We start from the raw sequence: 25122 nt of genomic DNA on the forward strand, positions 1-25122 counted from the left end.
TTTAAGAGGCCAAAGTGGGTGGATCATGAGGTCAAGAGATTGAGACCATCCTGGCCAATATGGTGAAACCCCATCTCTACTAAAAATACAAAATATCAGCCAGGCATGGTGGTGCATGCCTGTAGTCCCAGCTACTCGGGAGGCTGAGGCAGGAGAATCGCTTGAACCTGGGAAGCAGAGGTTGCAGTGAGCTGAGATTGCGCCACTGCACTCCAGCCTGGCAACAGAGCAAGATTCTGTCTCTAAATAAATAAATTAATTAATTAATTCACTAGTACTCGATACAAATAGAGGAACAGTCTACAGTAAAAGTATGACAATGGAATACCCATCCATGAAGAGCTGAGACTTTGATGCCTTTTTAGGTATATTGAAAAAAAATTTTTTTTCCTACTTTTCTCTCTTGGCAGAGATGGCTGTTTCTGTTCTCTCCTTTATTAGTCATAAGATTCCCTGATTTGCTGGGCACATATATATATACACTGAGAAAATGTTGAAAATTTCTAGCCTTCCTTATAGCTAGTAATGGCCATATGAAACAGATCTGACCAGAAGGAAGTAAGGGGAAATAGTATGTAACATTTCTGAGAACAGTCCTTGGCTTTTGTGGGGTGGAGTAGAGGGAAGAAGTGACCTTACCCTGGATTTCTTTCCTTCCTGTTGATTGGAATGTGGATATGATGGCTGAAGCAAGAGCAACAGTCTTACACTACAAAGTAAAAACTACATTTGGAGATGGCAGGCTAACAAAATAGAAGGGGTCTGGATATCTGATGCTTATTGTTTTCCATACTAGCCATGGACTGCCTATATTAACATAAAAGACAAATTTCTGTGTCTTGGTCCATTTGGACTGCTACAACAAAATATCACAAACTGGGTAGATTATAAAGAGCATAAATTTATTTTTCACAGTTCTGGAGGCTGGGAAGTCTATGACCAAGGTACCAACAGATTTGGTATCTGGTGAGGGTCTGCTTTCTGGTTTATAGATGGCGCCTTCTCATGGTGTCCTCACATGGTAGAAGTGGCAAGCAGCTCTCTGGGGTCTCTTCATAAGGGCATTAATCACATCCATGAGGACACTGCCCTCATGACCTGATCACGTCCCAAAGACCCTACCTTGTAACATCACATTGGTGATTAGAATTTTGGGGGAAACACAAACATGCATACCACAGCACTCAGCTGTTCTGAGTTTTCTATCTCCCAGAGCCAAACTCAATCTTAAATACACAGCTCTGAAAACACATCAGAAAAGCAGTCACCTGACAAATTCTGTCTGCTGGTTTCACTTTCTCTGTTCCTCGAAGGAGACCCTGGTTCTGAAATGCTGCTCTCTGTTCCTCCCATCAGTGGTTGCAAATGGCTTACAGATACTTGCTCAATAAAAGATGTGCCATGCTTATGGAAGTACCACCATTCAAATACCTATGACAAACAGAAAATATCCTCCACTTAGAATTGATCAGCAGACACACGAGCTCAAATTAAAACATTCTCTCAAGATGTCCTGTTCAATTCAGCATTTTAAATGCACTCTCCTTTCAAAAAGAAAAAAACATACAAACACAAGATTCAACAATAACACGTCATGTAAAAGTGAAATACCTTTTTTATAGTTTTGTCATAAAATTTAAACAAGCTTAAGCAAAACTAGGCATATGTAATAAAGCATTAAAAAACAGTAAGAAGCATTTTAATCTATAAGTAATTTAACTATGTTAAGTTACATTGTCATTTTATTCTATCTGCAGCATAAACAGTTTTCAAATGATAAGCATAGTGGATGAACAGACTAGACTAGAATCAGCATGCCCATGTTTGACTCCCAAATCAGTCATTTATTAGCTGTGTGCTGTGGGCAAGTCACTTAATCTCTAACATCTCAGAGCCTCAGCTAAATGTGGTTAACAAGAATTATAAGTGCTTTCTGAAGCAAAAAGTACTACTCTGGTATTTGGCAAAATTATTAATAAAGGTTAAGAGTCAGGTTGATTCCCATTTTGAACCATTTAAAAGTCAGGATATTCATTTATTTCTGTTTCCATGGTTTATCACTGTTATAAAAAGAGAAACCAGGCCAGACACGGTGGCTCACATCTGTAATTCCAGCACTTTGGGAGGCCGAGAAGTCCCAAAAGAGGGATCCTCAAGAAGGATCGCTTGAGCCCAAGAATTCTAGACTAGCCTGGACAAAATAGTGAGACCTCATCTCTACAGAAAAATGTAAAAATAAAATATTAGCTGGGTGAGGTAGTGCATGCCTATAGTTCTAGCTACTCAGAAAGTTGAAGTGGGAGGATCTCTTGAGCCTGGGGAGGTCGAGGTTGCAGTGAGCTGAGACTGCACCACAGAACTCCAGTCTGGGCAATAGACTGAGACCCTATCTCAAAATAAAGAAAATAAACAAAAAAAAAGTCAACTGACAGACTAGTCTTCTGCCAAATGTAGTGGATACACGTATTACTTTAAAGAATAAACAAAACATATCCACAACTAAGAGATTTTAATCTTTTTATTTCCTATTGTTTTAAAAAATTTTTTGAGATAGGATCCCACTCTGTCACCAGGCTGGAGTGTAGTGGCATGATCACAGCTAACTGCAACCTTGACCTCCCTGGGCTCAGGTGATCATCCCACCTCAACATCCCAAGCAGCTAGGACTATAAGCATGTGCCACCATGCCCAGCTAATTTTTATATTTTTTGTAGAGACAAGGTGTCACCATGTTGCCCAGGCTGGTCTCAAACTCCTGGGCTCAAGCGCTCTGCCTTCCTCAGTCTCACAAAGTGTTAGGATTATAGGTGTGAGCTACCATGACCAGCCAGATTATAATATTTTTGAAAACTATTTTACGACGACCACAAACAGAACACATCACAAAAAAATCAGCTTTTTCAACTCTGTAGGAATGCTATTTTTTTGCTTCAGTAAATAACAGAACAAATATGCTACATAGGTGCCAAAAGTATAGTCCATGTTGTGGCCCACTGACTACATGCCACAACGTTTACAGGAAAGTGTGAGAAAATCAAGGTGCAGCATTTTTTTCTATCATGTCACTAATGTTTTACGCTCAATCTAAAATGGCATCTCTTTCTGCTCACTCTTAATAAGTTAGCAAGAATTACCACCAAATGAGGCCATGGTTTGACTTCTACTATATGTTTTACTAAGAAGTGAGATAAAACTTCTTTACACAAGCAGAAATTGTTCATGTGACAGAAAAGACAAGGTTTATATTGAATAAATATTGGTTAGGAAAATTGGATAGGGCCAGGCATGGTGGTTCACGCCTATAATCCCAACACTTTGGGAGGCCAAGGTGGGAGGATCACTTGAGGCTGGGAATTCAAGACTAACCTGGACAACATAGTGAGACCCCGTCTCTACAAAACATAAAAAAATGAGCCAGGTGTGAGGGTGTGTGCCTGCAGTCCCAGCTACTTGGGAGGCTAAAGTGGGAGGATCGCTTGAGCTCAGCAGGTCGAGGCTGCAGTGAGCTGTGACTGTACCACTGCACTCCAGCCTGGGTGACAGAGTAAAACCCTGTTCAAAAAAAAAGAAAAGATAAATATAATCAAGGACAACAACAACACACTTTCCTTCACTATACAAAGTGCAGGTGGGTTTTCTAATAAATGAGTATGAAGTTAGTGGCTTTTTCAACTTTTAAGTCAACTTTTTAACACACATGAACAATGATAATAATAACTGCAAATACTTATTGAAAGCTTTCTATGAGCCTCACATTATGCCAAGTCCTTGACATGCATTATGTCATTTAATTTTTGTAACAACTGATTTTAGAGATGAGGACATATTCCAAATTTAAATAACAGTTCACACCACCAGTAAGTGGCAGAGCTAGGATTCTTATTCAGGTTTGCCTGACTTCGGAGCTTCCAACCATTACACTAGACAGTTTCATAAATATATCTCTTTATATATGTATATGTGATTATATGTATATACAAGTGTGTTAAGTCCAGGTGGTAAAAGAAATTATAAACACAACAACCTTTGCTAATAAAAACCCATCAATATTGCAAGGGTAATAATACAGTTTAATCTTTAAAATGTTACTTGAATTTCCTAATTTGTGTATATTTAAAACACTGCTTTATAAAGAATAACAAAAGGTTTTGTTGAGTTTTTGTTGTTGTTATTGAGACAAGGTCCACTCTGTTGCCCGGGCTAGAGTGCAGTGGCATGATCACAGCTCACTGCAGCCTCGATTTCCTGGGCTCAAGCAATCCTACCACCTCAGTCTCTGAAGTAGCTGGGACTACAGGAATGCGCCAACACAATGTGCTAATTTTTAAATTTTGTACAGAGACCAGATCTTGTTCATTTGTCCAGGCTGGTCTTGAACTCCTGGGTACAAGCAATCCTCCTGCCTCAGGCTCCCAAAGTGTTGGTAGTACAGACACGAGACACCATACCTGGCCACAAAAAGTTTTTTACAAGGTTTTAGACATCATATATATAAGTAAGTTATCCCCCTCTTATAAATGAGGAAATTATAGCTTAGACTGTTTATGTAGCTTGCCCAAAATTATCAGCTAGTAAGTGGCAGAGTTAAGATTCACAATTTTATCTTCTGTTCCCAAACCAATGCTTTTTTCACTACATCAGCTGTTTAATATTGGTAGTTTCTTTAAAACAAACAGACAAACAAAAAAACTATATTAAATAGAGACAGAGTCTTGTTGTTGCCCAGGCTGGTCTCAAACTTCTGGCATTAAGGGATTCTCCCACTCCATCCGCCCAAAGTGTTGGGATTACAGGTGTAAACCACTGTGCCTGGCTTAAAGATAGTTTATTATCTTTACTTAGACCTTTGTATGCTATGGACTAAATATGCTAAAATATGTTTATGTTAAATTATGAGGCTTATATTAACATGTAGTTTTAATCCTGAATTCCTCAATAGTTTCTATTTTTTAAGCCAAGAGAAAAATCTCGTTCTTGTTTGGCATTTCACTTTAACAAAATGGTCTGTATTAGTCCCTATTTAAAAAAATAGATCCAATACAAATGCTATTTCTACTACAGCTGGAGAGCACCACCTAGAGATAAAAAAAAAAGAACAGGCTGGGCATGGTGGTTCATGCCTGGAACCTTAGCACTTTGGGAGGCCAAGGAGAGTGAATCGTTTGTGCCCAGGGGTACCATGCCTGGAACCTTAGCACTTTGGGAGGCCAAGGAGAGTGAATCGTTTGTGCCCAGGGGTCTGAGACCACCATGAACAACACAGTGAGACTCTGTCTCTACAAAAAATAAATAAAAATTTAAAGACAATAGAAAAATCTATTGGCTATGCATGGCATAAAACTTCTTAAGATTTTTATCTGCAGCAGTATTGTTCCAAAGTGTACACTAGGAAACATGACATCCTAGGGATGTTAATGTGAATTATAAAAAATATTTTAATTTCCTTAAATTAAAAATATCTTCTTCAAGGAAAAGTTGAATTAAAGTTAAACAGTTTTGGTGTTTTTGCTTTTGTTTTTTGAAACACAGTCTTGTTCTGTCACCCAGGTTAAAGTGCAGTGGCACCATCTTGGCTCACTGTAACCTCTCCCTCCAGGGTTCAAGTAATCCTCCCACCTTGGCCTCTCCAGTAGCTGGGACTATAGGTGCATGCTACACACAGCTAATTTTTGTATTTTTTTGAAAAGACAGGATTTTGCTATGTTTCCCAGGCTGGTCTTGAACTCCATCAGCCCACCTCGGTCTCCCAAAGTGCTAGAATTATAGGCATGAACCCCTATGTCAGGTCAAACAGGTTTCTTAACTGTGAGAATTCTCAGAATAATAATAGCCAAAATTCATTAAGTGTACACTCTGAACCAGCTACCATGTTATAAACTTACAACATTATCTGATTTAGTCTTCATAATCCTATAAAGTTCATGCTGTTATTAACCTCAGTTAACAGATGAGGAAATGGGCTTGAAAAACCTATAGGTTGAACTTATGACACATAATTTTAGTCTTCCCAGTGTTGCCAATATTAAAATACTGTAGTCAGACATGGTGGCACATGCCTGTAATCCCAGCTATTAGGGAGGCTGAGATGGGAGGACGGCTTGAGCCCAGGAGTTAAGGCCACAGTGTGTTATAATGGTGCCTATGAGTAGTGACTGCACCCTGGCCTGGGCAACGTAGTGAGACTCCATCTCAATTTTTTTTTAATGGGCAAATTTTATATAAAAACTGTATATCCAGGTTCTATTTATTTATTTATTCATTCATTTTTGAGACAGGGTTTCTCTCTGTCATCCAGGTTGGAGTGCAGTGGCAAGATCTTGGTTCACTGCAACCTCCACCTCCCGAGTTCAAGAGATTCTTATGCCTCAGCCTCCCAAGTAGCTGGGACTACAGGCACGCACCACGATACTGTTACTTTTTATATTTTAGTAGACGGAGTTTCACCATGTTGGCCAGGCTGTTCATGAACTCCCGGCCTCAAGTGATCTGCCTGCTTCAGGCTCCCAAAGTGCTGGGATTACAGGCGTGAGCCACCACGCCCGGTCTATCTGGGTTCTCTTTAAATCATTTGAAAAATTGAAAAACCTGGTAATACTAGTTGCAAGTCTATATGGCAACAATTAGTTTTAGCCTCTTTAATTTTTTTATTTTTCATTTTTTTTGAGACGGAGTTTCACTTTTGTTGCCCAGGCTGGAGTGCAATGGCGCAATCTGGGCTCAATGCAACATCCGTCTCCTGGGTTCAAGCGATTCTCCTGCCTCAGCCTCCTGAGTAGCTGGGATTACAGGCATGCGCCACCACCTGGCTAATTTTTTGCATTTTTAGTAGAGACGGGGTTTCTCCATGTTGGTCGGGCTGGTCTCGAACTCCCGACCTCAGGTGATCCACCCGCCTTGGCCTCCTGAAGTGCTGGGATTACGGGCTTGAGCCACTTTGCCCGGCCTTAGCCTCTTTTAGAAGGGGCATGCACTGTCCAGGCTACCCAGTCCTCAAAGAAATAAGAATTTAATTATTAAACTCTATCCATTTCACTCATTTTTGTTACCAACTTGGGCTCTGCAGGCATTTAATTTCCAGTACACCCCAAGCCCTCCCTGACTACAGTTTACAATAAGCCTTTAATATGTAAATAAATACTGTCAATCTCTAAAAGTAGATTGGGAGATGCAGTGTTCCCCAAACTTGTTTGAATAGGTAATCTTTTCAAATGCTGAATACATTTTAGAAATGCTGATCCATAGGTAATAATAATTTATAAATATTATAACCATATAAAGGATCTTTAGGCCAGGGTGGTGCCTGATGCCTGTAATCCCAGCACTTTCAGAGGCCAAGTCAGGCAGATCACCTGAGGTCAGGAGTTCGAGACCAGCCTGACCAATGTGGTGAAACACCGTCTCTACTAAAAATACAAAAATTATCCGAGCATGGTGGCCAGCACCTGTAATCCCAGCTACTCGGGAGGCTGAGACAGGAGAATTAGTTGAACCTGGGAGGTGGAGGTTGCATGAGCCGAGATCATGCCACTGTACTCTAGCCTGGGCGACGGAGCAAGACTCCGTCTCAAAAAAGGAAAAAAAAAAAAAAAAAATCTTTAGATAAATACCAAAACATGAAGGAAGGAAATGGAAACTACTTACAAATATTAGTCCTGATATCAATGAAGATGTCCCTGTAAGTGCCACATAGAATTTGGGTGTCAATGAATTTAAAAATACAGTCACTGTCAAAAGAACAAGAATCAAAGTTTTAAAAAATGCAAATTTAATGTACTTAGGTTACAAATATGCGAGTATCTTTATGAGTGATGGGACTTAAGTCGTATTAATATCTAGTGTGAAATTCACTTGAAAAAGTTTTAATTTGTATATATAATATACATAATGGCTTATAACTATTTGCAACAAATCAAAATGAGGTAATTCAGCTTGCTTTAAAGAATAAAACTAAAGCACTTATAAGTCATAATTTAGACAAGAACTTTTGCAAGTCTGTAAGAATAAGAAGATAAACAAACATGCTTTTACAAAGGAGGTTCAAAACGACTCCATAATTATTTTGGTAGGATACAAAACCACTGTCTCAAATTAGACGGAAGGAAACAGTGTATGTATTTGGTATATCAGCTAGAGAGGCAAAATGGCTCAAAGAGAAAAGCAACAAACAGAAATCTCCCTGACTTACTGAAATCCTGGAGCAGACTGTTCACTTCAAATAATTATCTCATAAGTACGGTGGGTTTTAGAAAGAAATAAAAATCTGGCCAGGTAGGATGGCTCACTCCCATAATCTTAGAGTTTTGGGAAGCTAAGGCAGGAGGATCGCTGGTAGCCAGGAGTTCAAGACCAGCCTAGGCAAATAAAATAGACCCAGTCTCTATGCAAAATTTAAAACTCAGCTGGTCATGGTGGTGCACGCCTGTAGTTCCAGCTACTTGGAAGGCTGAGGCCAGAGGATCGCTTGAGCAAAAGAGTTCAAGGCTGCAGTGATCTTGCCACTGCACTCCAGCGTGGTGACAGAGGGAGACTCTGTCTCACAAAAAATAAAAAGTAAAAAAGCAAAATCTATAGTAATCAACTATTCTCATCTAAATGTATATGGTTAACATGTAGAAAAATAAATGACAGGTCGGCCGGGCGTGGTGGCTCACGCCTGTAATCCCACCACTTTGGGAGGCCGAGGCAGGCGGATCACGAGGTCAGGAGATGGAGACCATTCTGGCTAACACGGTGAAACCCCATCTCTACTAAAAACACACACACACACAAATCAGCCAGGCGAGGTGGCGGCCGCCTGTAGTCCCAGCTACTTGAGAGGCTGAGGCAGGAGAATGGCATGAACCCGGGAAGCGGACTTTGCAGTGAGCCGAGATCGCACCACTGCACTCCAGTCTGGGCGACAGAGCGAGACTCCGTCTCAAATAAATAAATAAATAAATAAATGACAAGTCAATCAGTAACACTGTGCATAGAAACCGCCGTTAAGCACTTCATTCACCTGTTACAGAGATGCCAACTTAGCTCTTCAGTTTAGCTTATTTTAGTGTGCTAGTTATATTTGAACTTGATACCTTATCCTCCAAAAAAGCCAAAATATTTCCGAACTTTACCTCACAGTCTTTCATGTTATCTCTGAACAGGAAAGGGGACATTTGCTGCCTTCTGCTACAGAAAAATCAACCACTATACTGAATCATATAACAGAAATACTTCTATCTTGTTCTGAGGTTGCTGCTCAGAGCTTGAGTGAAATATAATCACATGGTAAGGGGATCTAGGCCCTAAACACTTTATCCCGTCTACAACTAAAGAATAGTACAGTATATGAGAATCCATCAGGATCATCACTTCTTACATGTGTTAGTATTTTCAGCACAGACTACATAGCAAGTGTTCTATAGATGTCGAAAGAACTAGCAAACGGACAGTTGTTTGTGGCGCTCTCTCACTTCCTGTACTACATTACTCAAGATAAGCCTAAAAGAACAGACAAAAATATCACGACAACTATTTCTTAACAGAACTATTTTAAAACAAGAGAATCGGCAATTAAAATCATGCCATTTTCTTTCTCTGAAATCTTTAGATTACAGATGTGCTCATCTTTGTTGCCTGGATATGAGTTCTCTCAGCTGGGCGGCGAGAGACTCAAAGCAGTGACTTTATGGCATCCTACCAGAGGTGGGGGAGCCAATATAAATTACGTATCCTAATCTGAGAATGCACCCTTCTGTCCTAATACCTGAAGCTTATAGCTTGTCAGGTGGCTTTTCCACGGAAAAACGAGGACATAAGAGAAAGGACGGACCTTAAGAGTTCTAGGGAGGAGCCGGTAGAGGCAGCAGGCTTGACAATCAACTGCAAGGTTGCAGTCCAAAAGAAAAAGAACCCACTTGATCGCTCATCATCGACTCTTCAGAGGCCCTCTAGGACTACGGAGAATCTCTTGCCCTTTGGCTCTTGCCCCCGACATCTCTCCTGGCCCCCCGCCCTGCCCCAGGAGGTCTGGTCCTCTCACCCGCTGCCAAATTCTCACACAGCCTCAAAGGTATCCTCAGAGCGTAAAGCAGCCCCAGCCCCGCCACGAACCACACCGAGGCCCCAGTCCCCGCCAGCCCGGCTCGCAGTCGCTCCCTCCAGCCCAGCATCGGGTTTAGGCCGGGGACAGGTGCAGGAGACGCTCTAGCAGCCGCGGCTTCACCCGAGCCGCCACCGTCCGCCATCTTGCCGCTATCGCAGGAGCCAGGAGCTGGGAGGGGAGAAGGACAGGAAACCGGGAGTCGGGAATCCTGGGATAGTGGCGGACCTGAAGTTGGCCTCTCTGAAGGCTGAGTCCTGGGGAACCGGGACCGAGAAGATTTCGAAGGTGGAGGAGCGTGTCTCAAGATTGAGGATACCTATTCCTTCGTGGGGCAGGGAAGGGGCGGACAGCAGCGCCTGTTCTGGAGGAACTGGACTAAGATGTGACCCCAAAGTGTTACCGCTTCCAAACGAAATGAGGGTCACCTTTCACACCCCCGCCTCCCGGGGTTGGAAAAGCCACCGATCGTTCCAGCGGCCGAGCAGCTCTTAGAGCTTTGGATTCGGCTGTCGTGGAGATAACGGGTACCAGAAAAACTGCAACAGCGACTTGGTCGGATGGAGGCCAGGAGCCAAGAATAATCGAAACACGCTGCCAGCACCCATTAGATGGATGGGAAATGAGTGTAACTCATTGGGAAAGATATTAGACTTTAAATCACCGAAGGCAAAGCCTACTTCCTGGGGCGCGGGCGCGGGCGCTGGCACTAGGAGACGTCACTCCCGCGCATAACTGACATGGCGCCCTCTTGGTCGGCGTTTCCGGGCGGGTCCTTCCGACGGCCCCCGCGGTGATTCCATCACTCGGCTTTCTTCCCGGCCTGCCTAGCGCCCACAGCCGGGCTGGGCCAGAACAGCCCAAGATGGCCGACTTCGATGATCGTGTGTCGGATGAGGAGAAGGTAAGGGGTCCGCCTCTCTCTCTTACCTCCTCCCCCGACAGGGAACTGGGGCTCGGCCCGGCTGCGTTGGGAGCCTCGCAGTGTCCCCAGGAAAAAGAAGCTTCTTTGTCAATGCTGACATACGCTCTCCGCAGTCGGGACGCTTCCCTCTTACGGGGCTTTCCTCTGCCTCACGGTGGCCCCAGTTCCTCGTTCCTCGACTCTCCTTTTCTCTCAGGCCTGAGGCACAGCCCAGGGGCCTCCCTGCGAGGGAACAGACGTTTCCTTTATTAGATCGTGACTGTGGACTTTTTTCCTGTAATTTTGAGAGTGGGTGGTGGTTATGTTGCTACATATCAAAAAGCAGTTATTTTACCGCCTTTAGCAGTTGGGGCTGACCCCCATCCCCCATTTGTAGATATAATTGGGGTTAGTTTAGGGCGAGTCACTTCCTGGTCAGGATGGCCTCTTCCTTTTTGCTCCTCCTTCCTCAGGAAGTGATTTTGCTGTCACGACTCCTCGACAAGGAGAGGTCCCAAATGTTGTCCACCTCACTACACATGCAGTACTTTTCTCAAGTACTGTCGCCTGTCTGATTCGCTATAATAAATCTGTGAGCCTCAGGGCATGTGCTTCACAATTTGAGCACCAGTCTTTCCCTGTAGACACACCCTTTTAACGATAATTTTTGAAAATTTTGTTTCTTGTTAACAAATGTAGAATAGCTGATGGATTTTCTTAACTTCAAGAAAGATTTTCTGTAACAGATAATAAACTGCATGTTAACACGTTCAAGACTTGACAAAGCGTCCTGCCTTGTCTGGTGCTCCACTGTGGAGTCTTTGATTAGCTGAATTTGTCAGTGTGCAGTTTGTATACTTATTTCTTGAAAAGCGTCTTAAATACAAGAGCACATTCTAAGGTGGAATAACTTTTCTTCTGACAGTTGCACAGTTTCATAACAGTTTTGTCAGGCTTTTCAGTAAGTACATGATTTTAGGGCACGTGGAACTTAGAATGACCTCACGAGACAACTTACTTACAAGAATTATGACATTTGTCTCCTGCTGTGGCTATTGGAAAATGTGTCCCCTTGAGTGCTCTGTAAATCTACCAGGGTGTTTTTTTAAATAAGAAGTTGGGATGGGGAGGGGACTGTTATGATCCATAAGTCCTCTGCACCGAGTAACTTGATACATCATACCTACATATGGCATGCCATTTTGAAATGCTTAACAAGCCATTGAACAACAGCATTAGATTTTCTCTTATTTGGAAACTCATCTTCATACATAAGATTTAGGACAAAAACAAAGACATATATGAGCTTATGCTGGAAATCAATCTATAATAAATTGTTCTAAGGCAAATAGTTACTATTCAAATAAAATTAAGCAAAAATCCTGTTATAATACAAATCCTGTTACAACTAAATAATTTTTTTTTTTTTTTGAAACGGAGTCTCGCTGGGCTCACTGCAACTTCCGCCTCCCGAGTTCAAATGATTCTCCTGCCTCAGCTTCCCAAGTAGCTGGGATTACAGGCACCTGCCAACACGTCAAGCTAATTTTTGTATTTCTTGTAGAGACTGAATTTCGTCTTGTTGCCCAGGCAGGTCTCAAACTCTTGGGCTCAAGTCCATCCGCCTCCGCCACTTAAGTACTGGGTTTACAGGCGTAAGCCACCGCGCCTGGTCAAAATTCCACAAATAATTTAAATAATAAACTTTTAAGTTTATCGTGCCTACGTGATACACATTGACCGGTGTTGTTGGATTTTTGTCTTCGATACCAGGTTAGAATGCCTTTAATTAAACTTGGGAAAGTATATTTTTTAAAATGCCAATTAAGATGTCTTTAAATACTGGCAGTGTTTTAATAACATTAACGTGTTGGGTTTTTTTTGTTTTGTTTTGTTTTGAGTTGGAGTTTCGCTCTGTCACCCCGGGTGATGTGCAGTGGTGTGATCTTCGCTGCAACCTCTGCCTCTCTGGTTCCAGCGATTCTCCTGCCTCAGCTTCTCGAGTAGCTAGGATTACAGGCGCCTGCCACCACGCCTGGCTAATTTTTTTGTATTGTTAGTAGAGACAGGGTTTCACTATGTTGGCCAGGCTGGTCTCCAACTCCTGACCTCGTGATCTGCCCGCCTTGGCTTCCCAAAGTGCTGGGATAACAGGCGTGAGCCACTGCGCCCGGCCAGTCTTGGTTTTTTTAATAGCAGATCTGTGACCAATTTCATCTTCTAGCATAGTTTTTTTGTTGCCAAATATATTTCAATATTGCTTTTTATCTTGGTTACATTTTCTAAAGGCAGTAAACCTTTAGAAAATTTGGTGATAATGAATGGACTCTAATTTCCTTATAAATATGTATGTAAAAGCTAGTAAAATCATCTATTCTCATAACTGCTGAAGTTTTTTTAATCACTTTGTAAAAAGGAAGTTGGGTTTTGTTACCTGAAATGGTCATGAAGAGCTATCTAAATAAAACAGGAAGTTGAAAGTGTAGTAACTTTTAGAAATAAACGTTTTAGTTGTAGCTTTGAGTTCACAGTTTCTGAGAATGAACCTGAGCTCTTTAGTTACATGCTTAGCAAGACAAAGATACCATAATTAGGAAGCCTGAAATATGAGATGAATTACTTCTTTGGGTTCTTTTCATTGTCTGTTTTCTTTATTTCATTCAACATTTGTAAAACGTAAAAGCAAAGATAATTTTCTGGAAAAAAGTGTGATTAGCATATTTTTTCCCTTTAGCCTAACTAGAAGAATATTTGTGTACAATTTCAAAAGTATGGTAATTGAGAAGTTATGTTTTCAGCTTAGACTAATGCTTTCAGTAATAAGGTGACGTTTTCAGTATTAAGAAAAACTACATGCTTTCAGTTTAGACAACGGTAGTGGTTTTAAGGCATTTTTGAGAATCAAGTTTATCAGAATTATTTAGTAGAGCTGTTGAAAATGCTGTAAATAGATGAAATATGAGGGCTCTGTTAGAGCATATGAAAAATATTTATACTTTTTTTTGAAACAGAGTCTCACACTGTCTCCCAGCAGGTTGGAGTGCAATGGCACAATCTCGGCTCACTGCAACCTCCACCTCCCGGGTTCAAACGATTCTGCTGCCTCAGCCTCCCAAGTAGCTGGGATTACAGGCACCTGCTACCACACCCGGCTAATTTTTTGTATTTTTAGTAGAGACAGGGTTTCAGTATGTTGGCCAGGCTGGTCTCAAACTCGTGACCTCATTATCCGCCCTCCTTGGCCTCCCAAAGTGCTGAGATTACAGGCGTGAGCCACTGTACCCACCAAATATTTATACTTTTAAACTGGATCCTTGATTATGTATTACCTCCATAATTTGCTAGTTACCATTGTAGGATAAAGCAAGCCCTAAAGATTGTTTGGTGTGGCTGTTTTCTAACGAGTCATCAATTAATATTAAAACTGTCATTCTTCCATCTTCACTTTTCAGTTAGCTTTGCTGAGAGGTATTCATATAATCTGTTAAGAAATCCTAGGACAGGCTGGGCTCGGTGGCTCACGCCTGTAATCCCAACACTCTGGGAGGCCAAGGTGGGCGCATCACCTGAGATCGGGAGTTCGAGACCAGCCTGACCAACATGGAGAAACCCCGTCTTTACTAAAAATACAAAAATTAGCTGGGCACAGTCGCGCATGCCTGTAATCCCAGCTACTCAGGAGGCTGAGGCAGGAGAATCGCTGGAACCTGGGAAGCAGAGGTTGCGGTGAGCCGAGATGGCGCTATTGCACTCCAACCTGAGCAACAAGAGTGAAACTCCGTCTCAAAAAAAGAAAAGAAAAATAAATCCTAGGACAGGAACATAAAGCCTAATAAGCAGGTGTAAACTCACATGTCCAGTCTTTTGTTAGTAGTATTGATTTATCATAATTTCTTCCAGAACACTTGGCTGTTTTATTATGACCGGGCTTAATGCTAAACAAAGTAGTGTAAATTTGTCAGAAAATTCAGATCCCAGGTTTTTCTGATTGTGTAGCCGTGCTTTTTTCACTATACTGTTCTTTTCCATATAGCTATGAATGAAAAACCAGAGTAGAGGCTTCCATCTAATGGATTATAAATGAGGTAGTATGGGTCGGGCGTGATGGCTCACGTTTGTAATCCCAAACTTTGGGAGGCCAAGGCTGTCGGATCATCTGAGGTCAGGAGTTCGAGACCAGCCTGACCAACATGGTGAAACCCTATCTCTACTAAAAATACAAAATTAGCCGGGCGTGGTGGCACGCCAGCTACTCAGGAGGCTGAGGCAGGAGAATAACTTGAACCCCAGAGGCGGAGGTTGCAGTGAGCCGAGATCATGCCATTGCATTCTAGCCTGGGCAACAGAGCAAAACTCCATCTGAAAAAAAAAGGGGGCGGGGGAGGTATTATGATGTAATGGAAAAGAGTGATTGTGAGTGTTAGATTTGGCCTTTCCCTGTCGTGCTTCTAGTCACCTTGTGACTGATTTTGGAAACATCACTTAACCTCTATGGGTGGGCCTTAATTTCCATCTAAAATAGAGAAGTAGGGGGGAATTGGATCAAACCAGCCCAAGAAAATTTAATTAACTATTTCAAACTCTAATGAAAAATCTCTATTTTAAAAATTGAAACACTAAAATGTTCCAGAAGGTTCTATTCATTGTCTGCTTTCCTACATTTGCCCTGATAATAAGACTAAGTTCTTTGATGACTGAAAGCATGTGTCTTTATCTAGTGCCTAGCATAGTGCCAAGCACACAGTGTAGGCACCGCCTATTGGTATGAAAGAGAAAACAACTTCATTAATTCTCATATCTCCCCAGTTAACACCCCTTCATCTCCTATAAAACAACCCTTCCCCCACAATTGTTTCTGTTAGTCTCTAGGTGTTTCTTGTGGTCAAGAGTACGTCCACAGTTTGGGTGCCTCTGTGCATTCCTTGTATCTGAGCATCTACTGACATCATTGGTGCTCTGCTATGCCACTGCTGGGAACATTTGACCCCTCTAGGAGCATCTTCCTAATAGGTCCCATAAACTGCAAAGCCTTATGGTTACCAAAATGATGGTGTGTATATATACACTGGAGCCTTGCAAAGCCCCTAATGAAAGTATTTCCTTCACCAGCTGGAAGTACTCTCCTTTAGCGAGCAGATTAAAACACACACCTGGTGTGTGTTTTAAAGAAAAAGGACCGAAGAGAGAAAAAGTTTCCAAGGCATGAATGAATTAAGAGTGACAGATGCTACTGAGATAGAAAGATGAGGACAGAGAAAACAGCACTCACTCTGACAGTATTCTTTCCAACTGGATTTGGTAAATAAGAGTGAGAGGTACCTCGAGTGAGCAGTGGGAGAAGTCATACTGGAAGGGGTAAGCAGTGATTGACATAAGAAAGTAAAATAAATTCAGGTTCATCCAGACACCCCCCTAATCTTGCCTTGACCCAGAAACATTGTGGTCACAGGGCTTTCAGCCTCCCATTCCCATAAGAAAGCTTCCTAATTATGATATCTTGGTCTTGCCAAGCATTTAGAGGGCCTTCCTCTGTAGCCCTCCAGATAGTGATTTGAATTAAGTAAAGCTCTTTTTAGATAAGTGTTCTAGTCCAGTCTGAAATCAGCTTGTTGGTCTTTTTGGCACTGTCATTGCCCAGTACCAGCACGTTCTTGGCTCCTTGCCACATCTCTGGCCACAATGTGGGAGGCAAAGGCAGTGAGCATTTCCAGAGTGGTGAGATGAGGCGAGGTCCACACAGCATCTCTGAACAGCATGTCCACACAGGGCTCAGAGTCATCGTGCTGCATGTCCACAGTATCTGAGCAGTTGAGATTGGTGGAGTGGACCTTCTAGTTACTCATCACCTAGAGGAAAGTCCTCATCAACTCCACTTCTCAAAGGGGTGGAATTGAACCTGAACCTGCTTGACAGATGAGAGCCCAAGCCTAGCCAAGGTGGCTGCCATGGTGACCCTTGTCCTGAAAGCCATTTCCATTAATTTAAAAATTGTAGGTATATGGGAACTATAATAACAGGCTTAAAATTGAAATTTGCTCTGTGTGGTGGGTCACACCTGTAATCACAATACTTTGGGAGGCTAAGCCGGGACGATCACTTGAGCCCAGAAGTTTGAGACTAGCCTGAGCAACATAGTGAGATCCCTGGCTCTTCCAAAAAAAAAATTAAAATGATGGGAAAGGGCATGAGTAAAAAGTCCCCTCCTGCCCCTGTCTTCCACCCACCCAGTTTCCCTGACAAGTAGCCAATATTACCAATTCCTCTTGTATCTTTTCTAATTCTATGCATATACAAACACACTTTTCACTTAATAATATCTCTAACCTGTCAACATTCCTTGTACCATTATTTTCATTCAGGACCTTTTTTAATGCTTGAATTATTTTTAACAACATGTTTAATTATCTCTCTGCCTCAGGCCTCTCCTTTCTTTCTACATCCTTCCTGGTTTATCATAAATTCTTCACAGCTATAATGTATTATGAAATTTTGAGCAGTGTGTAAAATTTATCTTTGGTACAACTTCACATACAGATTGTTAAGGCAGTGTCGGTGAAATGGAACATTGATCGAACTCTGTTGAGTGTAGGTCATGGTATAACATACTGTTTAAACAAGAAAACAGCATAATGGCAGACTGTACCAAAGGAAGGTGGTGAGAGAACTTTACCTTGTGGATTCTTTGTTTTACATCTGGATAACATTTAAGTGCTTATTTTGTGCTAACTACTTTATATATTAACTATGTATTTATCTCACAACATCGTTATAGGACAGATACTTACACCCATTTTATAGTAGAGTAAACTGAGACACAGGCACATTTGAGGTTAAAATATATGACCAGGTGTCCAGAACTAGTAAATGGCAGTGTGGATACAATGCTGTTGTCTACTGTCAGAGCCTATGCTCTTACCCGTTTTGATTCCTTTTAGTAGATAGTAAGATAGTAAGCAGTTTTGATGAGATAATGACATAGTCCTCAACAGCAATCAAGTTAATCATGTAGTAACCTGGATGCCTTTATAGACACTGAAACATTGGTGTTCTCTGGTCCTGACTGCATTATAATTGTTGCTGAATGGCCAAGTGCGGTGGTTCACACTTGTAATCCCAGCACTTTGGGAGGCCGAGGCAGGTCCATTGCTTGAACCCAGGAGTTCAAGACCAGCCTGAGCAATATAGTGAAACCCCATCTCTACAGAAAATTCAAAAATTAGCCCGGCATGGTGGCACACGCCTGTAGTCCCAGCTACTTGGGAGAATCACTTGAACCTGAGATTAGGAGGTTGCATTGAGCTGAGATCAGGCCATTGCACTCCATCCTTGGCTGGGCGACAGTGCGAGACGCTGACTCAAAAAAAAAAAAAAGGAAGGGCCAGGTGTGGTGGCTCACGCCTGTAATCCCAGCACTTTGGGAGGCTGAGGCAGACGGATCACTTGAGACCAGAAGTTCAAGACCAACCTGACCGACATGGAGAAACCCCCGTCTCTGCTAAAAATACAAAATTAGCCCGGCGTGATGGCACATGCCTGTAATCCCAGCTACTCAGTAGGCTGAGGCAGGAGAATAGCTTGAACCTGAGAGGCAGATGTTGCAGTGAGCCGAGATCGTGCCATTGCACTCCAGCCTGGGCAACAAGAGCAAAACTCTGTCTCAAAAAAAAAAAAAAAAGTTGCTTAGTGCTCTTTGAACTTAAGTATACCATGAAGAATTCTAGTATTTATGCTGTGTTATTAAATGCATGTTGAAAAACATGGCTCTAGAAATTTAAAGATCATTAAAGTCCCCGCCCGTAATGAGGCCAAGGAGAAACTTTACAGTATGACAGTATCTTAGAACATCCTTGCCTACGGCAGAATCTGTGTTTCCTTCAAAAACAGATTTCTGAGTTCCATCCTAGGTATACCGAATCAGAATTTTTTGGAACCAGTGGTCAGGAATTATTTGTAATAAGCCTCCCAATAATTATTGGAATACTTGAGAACCATTATCTTAGCGAACTTACTGTGGTTCAAATCTTAGTCCTCTGCTTATTTAGCTCAGAAGCTTGATTGATCAGGATGCTAAACCCAAGTCTCTCTCAGGGATAAACTCATTTTAGCTAGGCTTATGAAACTAATGTATAAAACTGGAATAACAATTTAATACATATAGAAGGAACTAAGTCCTTTTTTTCAGATAGGTCAGGAACATGGGAAATCAAGTTAGAATGTTTTAACGGAACATAGAATTAGAACAAAGGAAGTTAACTTGATAGTCCAAACTACTGATGGCATTTTCTTTCATAATAGGCATATGTACCCAACACCAAAACCAAGTCAGGTCTTTGTATAACAGCAGTGGACATTTTTCCTCTAGATAAGTTCATTTGTTGTCACATTACTAGCAGGAGAGTTTTTCAGGACTGGTTATGTGTCAAAATTTTGCATGCTGCAGCTTCTACAGTCTGCTCCCCTTAGTTAATGACACTTCCATTCTTTAGTTGCTCAGGTCAAAAACATTAATGTTATCTTTGACTACTATTTCTCTCACAATCCATATGTAGTCCACTGGCAAATCCTGTAGGCTCTGTCTTTAAAATAAACCCAGAATTTGACTATTTCTTCCCACACCCTTATTCTAACCACTCTGGAAGAAGCCATTGTGACCTCTAGATTATTAAAATACTATTTTTTCTGGTGTCCCTGCTTCTGCTGTTGCTCCTCCCCAGCAGTCTGTCCTCAATGAAGCATCCAGAGTGATCTGGTTACAATGTAGGTCAGAACATGCCACTTTTCTGCTCAAAGCCCTCCAGTGGCTTCCCATCTTCTTCTAAGTCCCTATGTTCTGGCATGTTACCTCTTTGCCATTTATCTCTGACTTTATCTTCTACATGTTCTTCTGGTCTTTGTTCCAATCACATATTCTCACTGAAGAATCTTTGCATTCTTTTCTCTGAAGTTCTCTTCCTTCTGTATCCCTCACTTCAGATACTTAACCAGAAGTCACCTCCTTAGTGAAGCTTTCTCTGGTTGTTCTGTCCAGTTCCAAATCCTAACATTTCATGTCCCTTTTCTTTGCCTTGTTTTTTCTCCATAGCATTTATCACTTGCTAGCTCGTATTTTACTTATTTAATCTTTGCTGTTGTCTTTACCCACTGGAATATAAACTCCATGAGGACAGTATGCTAGTGAGTCACCATTGCCTAAAACATAGTGGGTCTTCTGATATTTGTTGAATGCATAACTCTTGTTTGGATAGCATCTGTCTTGATTTCATTGTTAACTCTCATAGGGCAGTCTGATTTCCAAGTTTTGTGAGACCATATTGAGGACTGCAGTACTTCTGTATTACTGATAGTTTTTTATTAACGGAGCTTTGTCCTCAGAAAGCTTTAGCAAGTGACCATTGCCTATGATGTACAGAATAAAACCAGATTTGCTATTACCATCATTACTGCTATCTGACTTATCTTACTTCATCCTTCTCTTTTATTATCTCCAAATCTTCTGTTCACCAAACAAGAGAGTGTTTTCCCACTACCTTTTTTGTTCTTCTTATTCCTTCACTCATAGTGCCCTCCCTTTCCTCCCTTCCACCCTACCTAAAGTACTTTGCAGAGCCCAGCTTCTCCTTTTCTTTATAGTTGTCTTTCACCAACCCAGCTCAATATCCAACTACTTACTCTTAAGTTCTGTGCCTTATGTTATCTGTACTACTGCTTTGGCAGTTTTGCTGCTGTGACTTAGAGTTGTTTTTAATTTTTTATTTTATTTTTGGGACAGGGTCTCACTCTGTCACCAAGACTGGAGTTCAGTGGTGGGATTTTGGCTTGCTGCAACCTCTGCCTCCTGGGCTCAAGTGATTCTCCCACCTCAGCCTGCCTCCTGAGTAGCTGGGACTGCAAGCACGCAACTAATTTTTAAATTTTTTTTGCAGAGACAGTCTCACTATATTGCCCAGACTGGTCTCAAACTCCTGGGATTATAGGCATGAGCCACTGCACTCGGCCCTGGCTAATTATTTTTAATTTTTTAATTTATTATTTGTATTTATTTTTATTTTTTTAGAGACAGAGTCTCACTCTGTCGCCCAGGCTGGAGTGCAGTGGCGCCATCTCGGCTCACTGCAACCTCTGCCCCCTGGGTTCAAGCGATTCTCCTGTCTCAGCTTCCCGAGTAGCTGGGATTACAAGCGCCTACCACCGCACCTGACTGATTTGTTGCATTTTTAGTAGAGATGGGGTTTCACCATCTTGGCCAGGCTGACCTTGAACTTCTGACCTCATGATACACCTGCCTCGGCCTCCCAAAGTGCTGGGATTACAGACGTGAGCCACCGCATCCGACTGGATTTTTTATTTTTTGAGACGAGACATCATTGTGTGCCCACGCCGGTCTCAAACTCCTGGGCTCAAGTGATCCTCCTACCTTGGCCTCCCAAAGTGCTGGGATTACAGGCATGAGCTCACTGTGCCTAGCCTGAATTATAGTTATTTTTAAATGTTGGGCACATCTTTACTGAGGGCTATGACTTGTATAAATTGTTTTGTTAACAGTGGTAAAGTATACAGAGATTGGAAAGCTAAGGTGCTTACTGTATGTTATGTTTGTCTTATGTTGTTTATATCTACCAGGATGATTTGCACTTTATATTAGCTTAAGGTAGTGGCTGTCAACCCTGACAGCATGTTAGAATCACCTGAGGAAGCTTTTAAACTGATGCCCAAGCCCTACCCCAGCCTATTACATCAGAACTTCTGCAGGCAGAACCCATATATCAGTATATTTAAATCTTCCCAGGCGATTCTAATGTGTAGCCAAGGTCCAGAACTACTGATTTAAGGCAAAAGATAATTTGTTGGCTTACTTCTTTGACAGCCCTACTCTTTGTCTTTATCTTTAGTATTCACCTCAGTGCCTGAGACCAAATGAATTGTTTTGTGGTTTGTTTTGAGTGAGTGAACAAATTGTTAAACACAAAGAGCTGAACTTTTTAGAAGACAACATAACTCAGAGTTCAGTAATGTCTAGGTATTTGCTTAGGGAAAAAAATTAAGTATCTGCTGTATGGGAGTCTGTCTCATGTTACCTCATGGGTTCTTAAAACAGTCCTAGATATGAGTAGGTTTTATAATCACAAATGAAGAAACTAAGACCCAAGCAATTTAGCAGTAAAGCTGGCACGTGAAACTGTATCTGACTTCCAGTGATTTTGAGAAAAAAAAATAATTGGTAAAAAGATATACTTTAAATTAGAATGCTGTAACATGCCAGATACATACCAGATCTTAAAGGCAAAATCGTTCTTGTTTCCCACTGCTGCTTTTTCCATCTAGCATGGGTTCTAACTGCCGAACTTTACCCTTTCGAACTTGACATCTGCATCATTGCTCACTAACACATGAATCTCAAGATACTTGGGGTGGTCATTTTTCCCTAATTTCTTTTATTTTATTTATTCTTGGGCAACCTGTGGACCAGAATAGGTTCAAAGAGGCTTTTTCCTAATTTTTTAACCTTGTGGGTATTTTTTTTTAAGCACATTTAAGCTCCTAAACAAGTTGCTTATGGGATGTTTTCACTCATTTTAATTTTCTCTTCTGTATGTTGTAAATGTTATGCTTAAATATGCCAGTTTTAAACACTACTGAGTGATATGAAATACAATGACTCCCAGTTAAAGTAAAAGTCATTCTAATGCGTGCTAAAACAGTAAAGAAGACTGTTCAGAACTATTATGGCCAGGTGTGGTGGCTCATGCCCGTAATCCCAGCACTTTGGGAAGTCAAGGCGAGCGATCACCAGAGGTCAGGAGTTTGAGACCAGCCTGGCCAACATGGTGAAACCCCATCTCTACTAAAAATACAAAAATTAGCAGGGTGTGGTGTAATAATGCCAGCTGTTTGGGAGGCTGAGGCAGGAGAATTGCTTGAACCCAGGAGGTGGAGGTTGCAGTGAGCCGAGATCATGCCACTGCACTCCATCCTGGGTGACAGAGCAAGACTCCATCTCAAAAACAAACCAAAAAAAAAAAAGGCTATTACAGTAGGGGAGAAAAATCAGGCTCAACTCCTAATACATTAAAGACAGCTGGGTATTTACGTATAGCCGATAAGCAGAGTTGGGGAGAAAATTATTAAGAGGAGACCATGAGGGTAGGGGGATTCATGCTGAAGGCAGTTCAAAGACTTATACATCAAAGGTAGGGGATGAAGAACTTGATCAGATATCAAGGGTGGGCAGATTCTTGCTAAAACTGGGCTAGACAGACCAAAGACAGGGATGTGGGCACAGAGGCGGGGTGGGGTGTCAAATCCTAGATCAAAAGAGGCCTTAGAGAGAAGCCTAAAGTTTGCCACTCCATGTGTATGTGAGATGTACATAATTGCTTTAGTAAATAGTGAAGTGTTTAAGACATACCAGAAAAGCAGTTATTCCCTAGAGTTTGTAGAATGTTTTAAAGTGAAATTGCTGTACTTAAAACTAACTTGCCTGACTTCACTACCTACTTGTGTCTAATAAAACTCAAAGTTGGCTACTAATAGAGAAAACAATTTCTAAAGACTATTAAAATGACTTTTGAAAGAGTGAATGTGAGGCAAATTATTTGGAAGTGCCAGCATCTATTTTTTATAATGTTGATCCTGATTTAAGACATATCTTTATGCTTTTCAAGTCTTAACCTCTTGCTTGATAATGATAAAATAAACTATATACATCTACAATTTTATGTCTAAGTGCATTCTATGTTATCTCCAGGTCTAAACTGGGAAAATAATATTTAGCTTATTTGGAATTTTAAGAAACACAGATAACAGTAACTTTTATTTAGTGAAACCAGTATTGTATCATTATCATTATCATTATTACTAACTGTGGTCACCATGCAGTGCAGTAGAGCACTAGAACTTATTCTTCCAGTCTCACTGTAACTTTGTACCCTCTGATTGCTATCTTTGATGTCTTTCCTTTCCCATCCCTTCCCTGACCCCTCAGCCTCTGGTAACCACCATTCTATTCTCTGTTTCTCTGAGATAGGCTTTTTTAGATTCCACATATCTTGTAGTGAGATCATGAAGTATTCATCTTTCTGTGTCTGGCTTATTTCACTTAGCATAATATCTTTCAGGTCCATCCTTGTTGTTGCGAAAGACAGAATTACCTTCTTTTTAAAGGCTGTATAGTATTCCATTGTGTGTATATAACACATTTTCTTTATCCATTCATCTGTTGAGTTGATTGATACTTAGGTTACTTTTGTATCTTGATTATTGTGACCATTGCTGAAATGAACATGGGGGTGCAGATATCTCTCTGACATACCAATTTCAGTTCCTTTGGCTATCCTTTGGAATTCCTTTGGAATTCCAGAAGTGAATTTCTGAATCATATGGTAATTTTGGTATATTGTGGAATTTCCATGCTATTAGTATTTTCCAAAATGGCTATACTAATTTACATTCCCACCAACAGAAGGGTTCCTTTTTCTCCTTATCCTGGCCCAAGACTTGTTATCATTTGTCTTTTTGATAATAGCCATTCTAACAGGCATGGGGTGATATCTCATTGTGGTTTTAGTTTGCATTTCCCTGATTAGAGATGTTGAACATTTTTTCATATATCAGTTGCCCATTTGTATCTCTTTGAGAAATGTCTCTTCAGACCCTTTGCCCATTTTAAAACTGGGTTATTTGTTTTCTTGCTATTGAGTTGTTTTGAGTTCCTTATATATTTTCGGTATTAGCCCTTTATCAGATGTATGGTTTGCAAGTATTTCCTCCCAATCACTTAGTTGTCTCCTTATACTGTTAATTTTCTCCTTTGCCATACAGAAGCTTTTCAGTTTGATGCAACATCCGAAAGATCTTCAAATGGGAAAAACTCCCTTAGGAAATAGCATTGAATTCTATGCAAGCAGAGCTTACCAGGATAAGAATAACGTCCTGTATATATCTCTTTCAGGAAAATAAATGCAACTATTTATTCTTGAATACTTTGAATATTCTTGAATATTTATTCTTGAACTCTTGAATGGGTTAGAGTAAAAATAAGTACAATAAATATTTACAGAGGCACAATTTACTACTATTATACTTTCTTTAAGTATACCCTATTTGGAAAACTTTAAAAACTTTGAAATATGTGTTATTACTT

General features: G+C 41.1%; 2 protein-coding genes across 26 annotated transcripts in view; one reads left to right on the top strand and one right to left on the bottom strand.

Annotated features, from left to right (window-relative positions):
* ST7L (suppression of tumorigenicity 7 like) overlaps window positions 1-10842 on the bottom strand; it is a 99976-nt gene extending 89134 nt beyond the window's left edge. For 11 of the 25 annotated variants that reach the window (XR_002515623.2, XR_004176903.1, XR_002515625.2 and 8 more), the window contains exons 1-3: window positions 10019-10307; window positions 7642-7724; window positions 1269-1431 (exon numbers count right to left, since the gene is read on the bottom strand). Coding sequence is in view for 21 of the 25 variants with exons in the window: in XM_021922192.2 (XP_021777884.1) it covers window positions 1269-1431; window positions 7642-7724; window positions 10019-10223 (451 nt within the window). In the remaining 4 variants the exon portion in view is untranslated. Of the gene's footprint in view, window positions 1-1268; window positions 1432-7641; window positions 7725-9808; window positions 9988-10018; window positions 10439-10506; window positions 10613-10742 lie in introns of those variants that run through there. The other 14 variants (XM_017945883.3, XM_017945892.3, XM_017945886.3 and 11 more) reach the window with 14 other exon arrangements.
* CAPZA1 (capping actin protein of muscle Z-line subunit alpha 1) overlaps window positions 10276-25122 on the top strand; it is a 49409-nt gene continuing 34562 nt past the window's right edge. Inside the window, exon 1 of the mRNA XM_003892402.4 lies at window positions 10276-10982. Coding sequence (XP_003892451.1) covers window positions 10944-10982 — 39 coding nt within the window. The 5' untranslated portion in view covers window positions 10276-10943. The remainder of the gene's footprint in view (window positions 10983-25122) is intronic.

The sequence above is a fragment of the Papio anubis genome, chromosome 1 (genome assembly GCF_008728515.1).
Source record: "Papio anubis isolate 15944 chromosome 1, Panubis1.0, whole genome shotgun sequence".
In the NCBI taxonomy this organism is placed as follows: domain Eukaryota; kingdom Metazoa; phylum Chordata; class Mammalia; order Primates; family Cercopithecidae; genus Papio; species Papio anubis.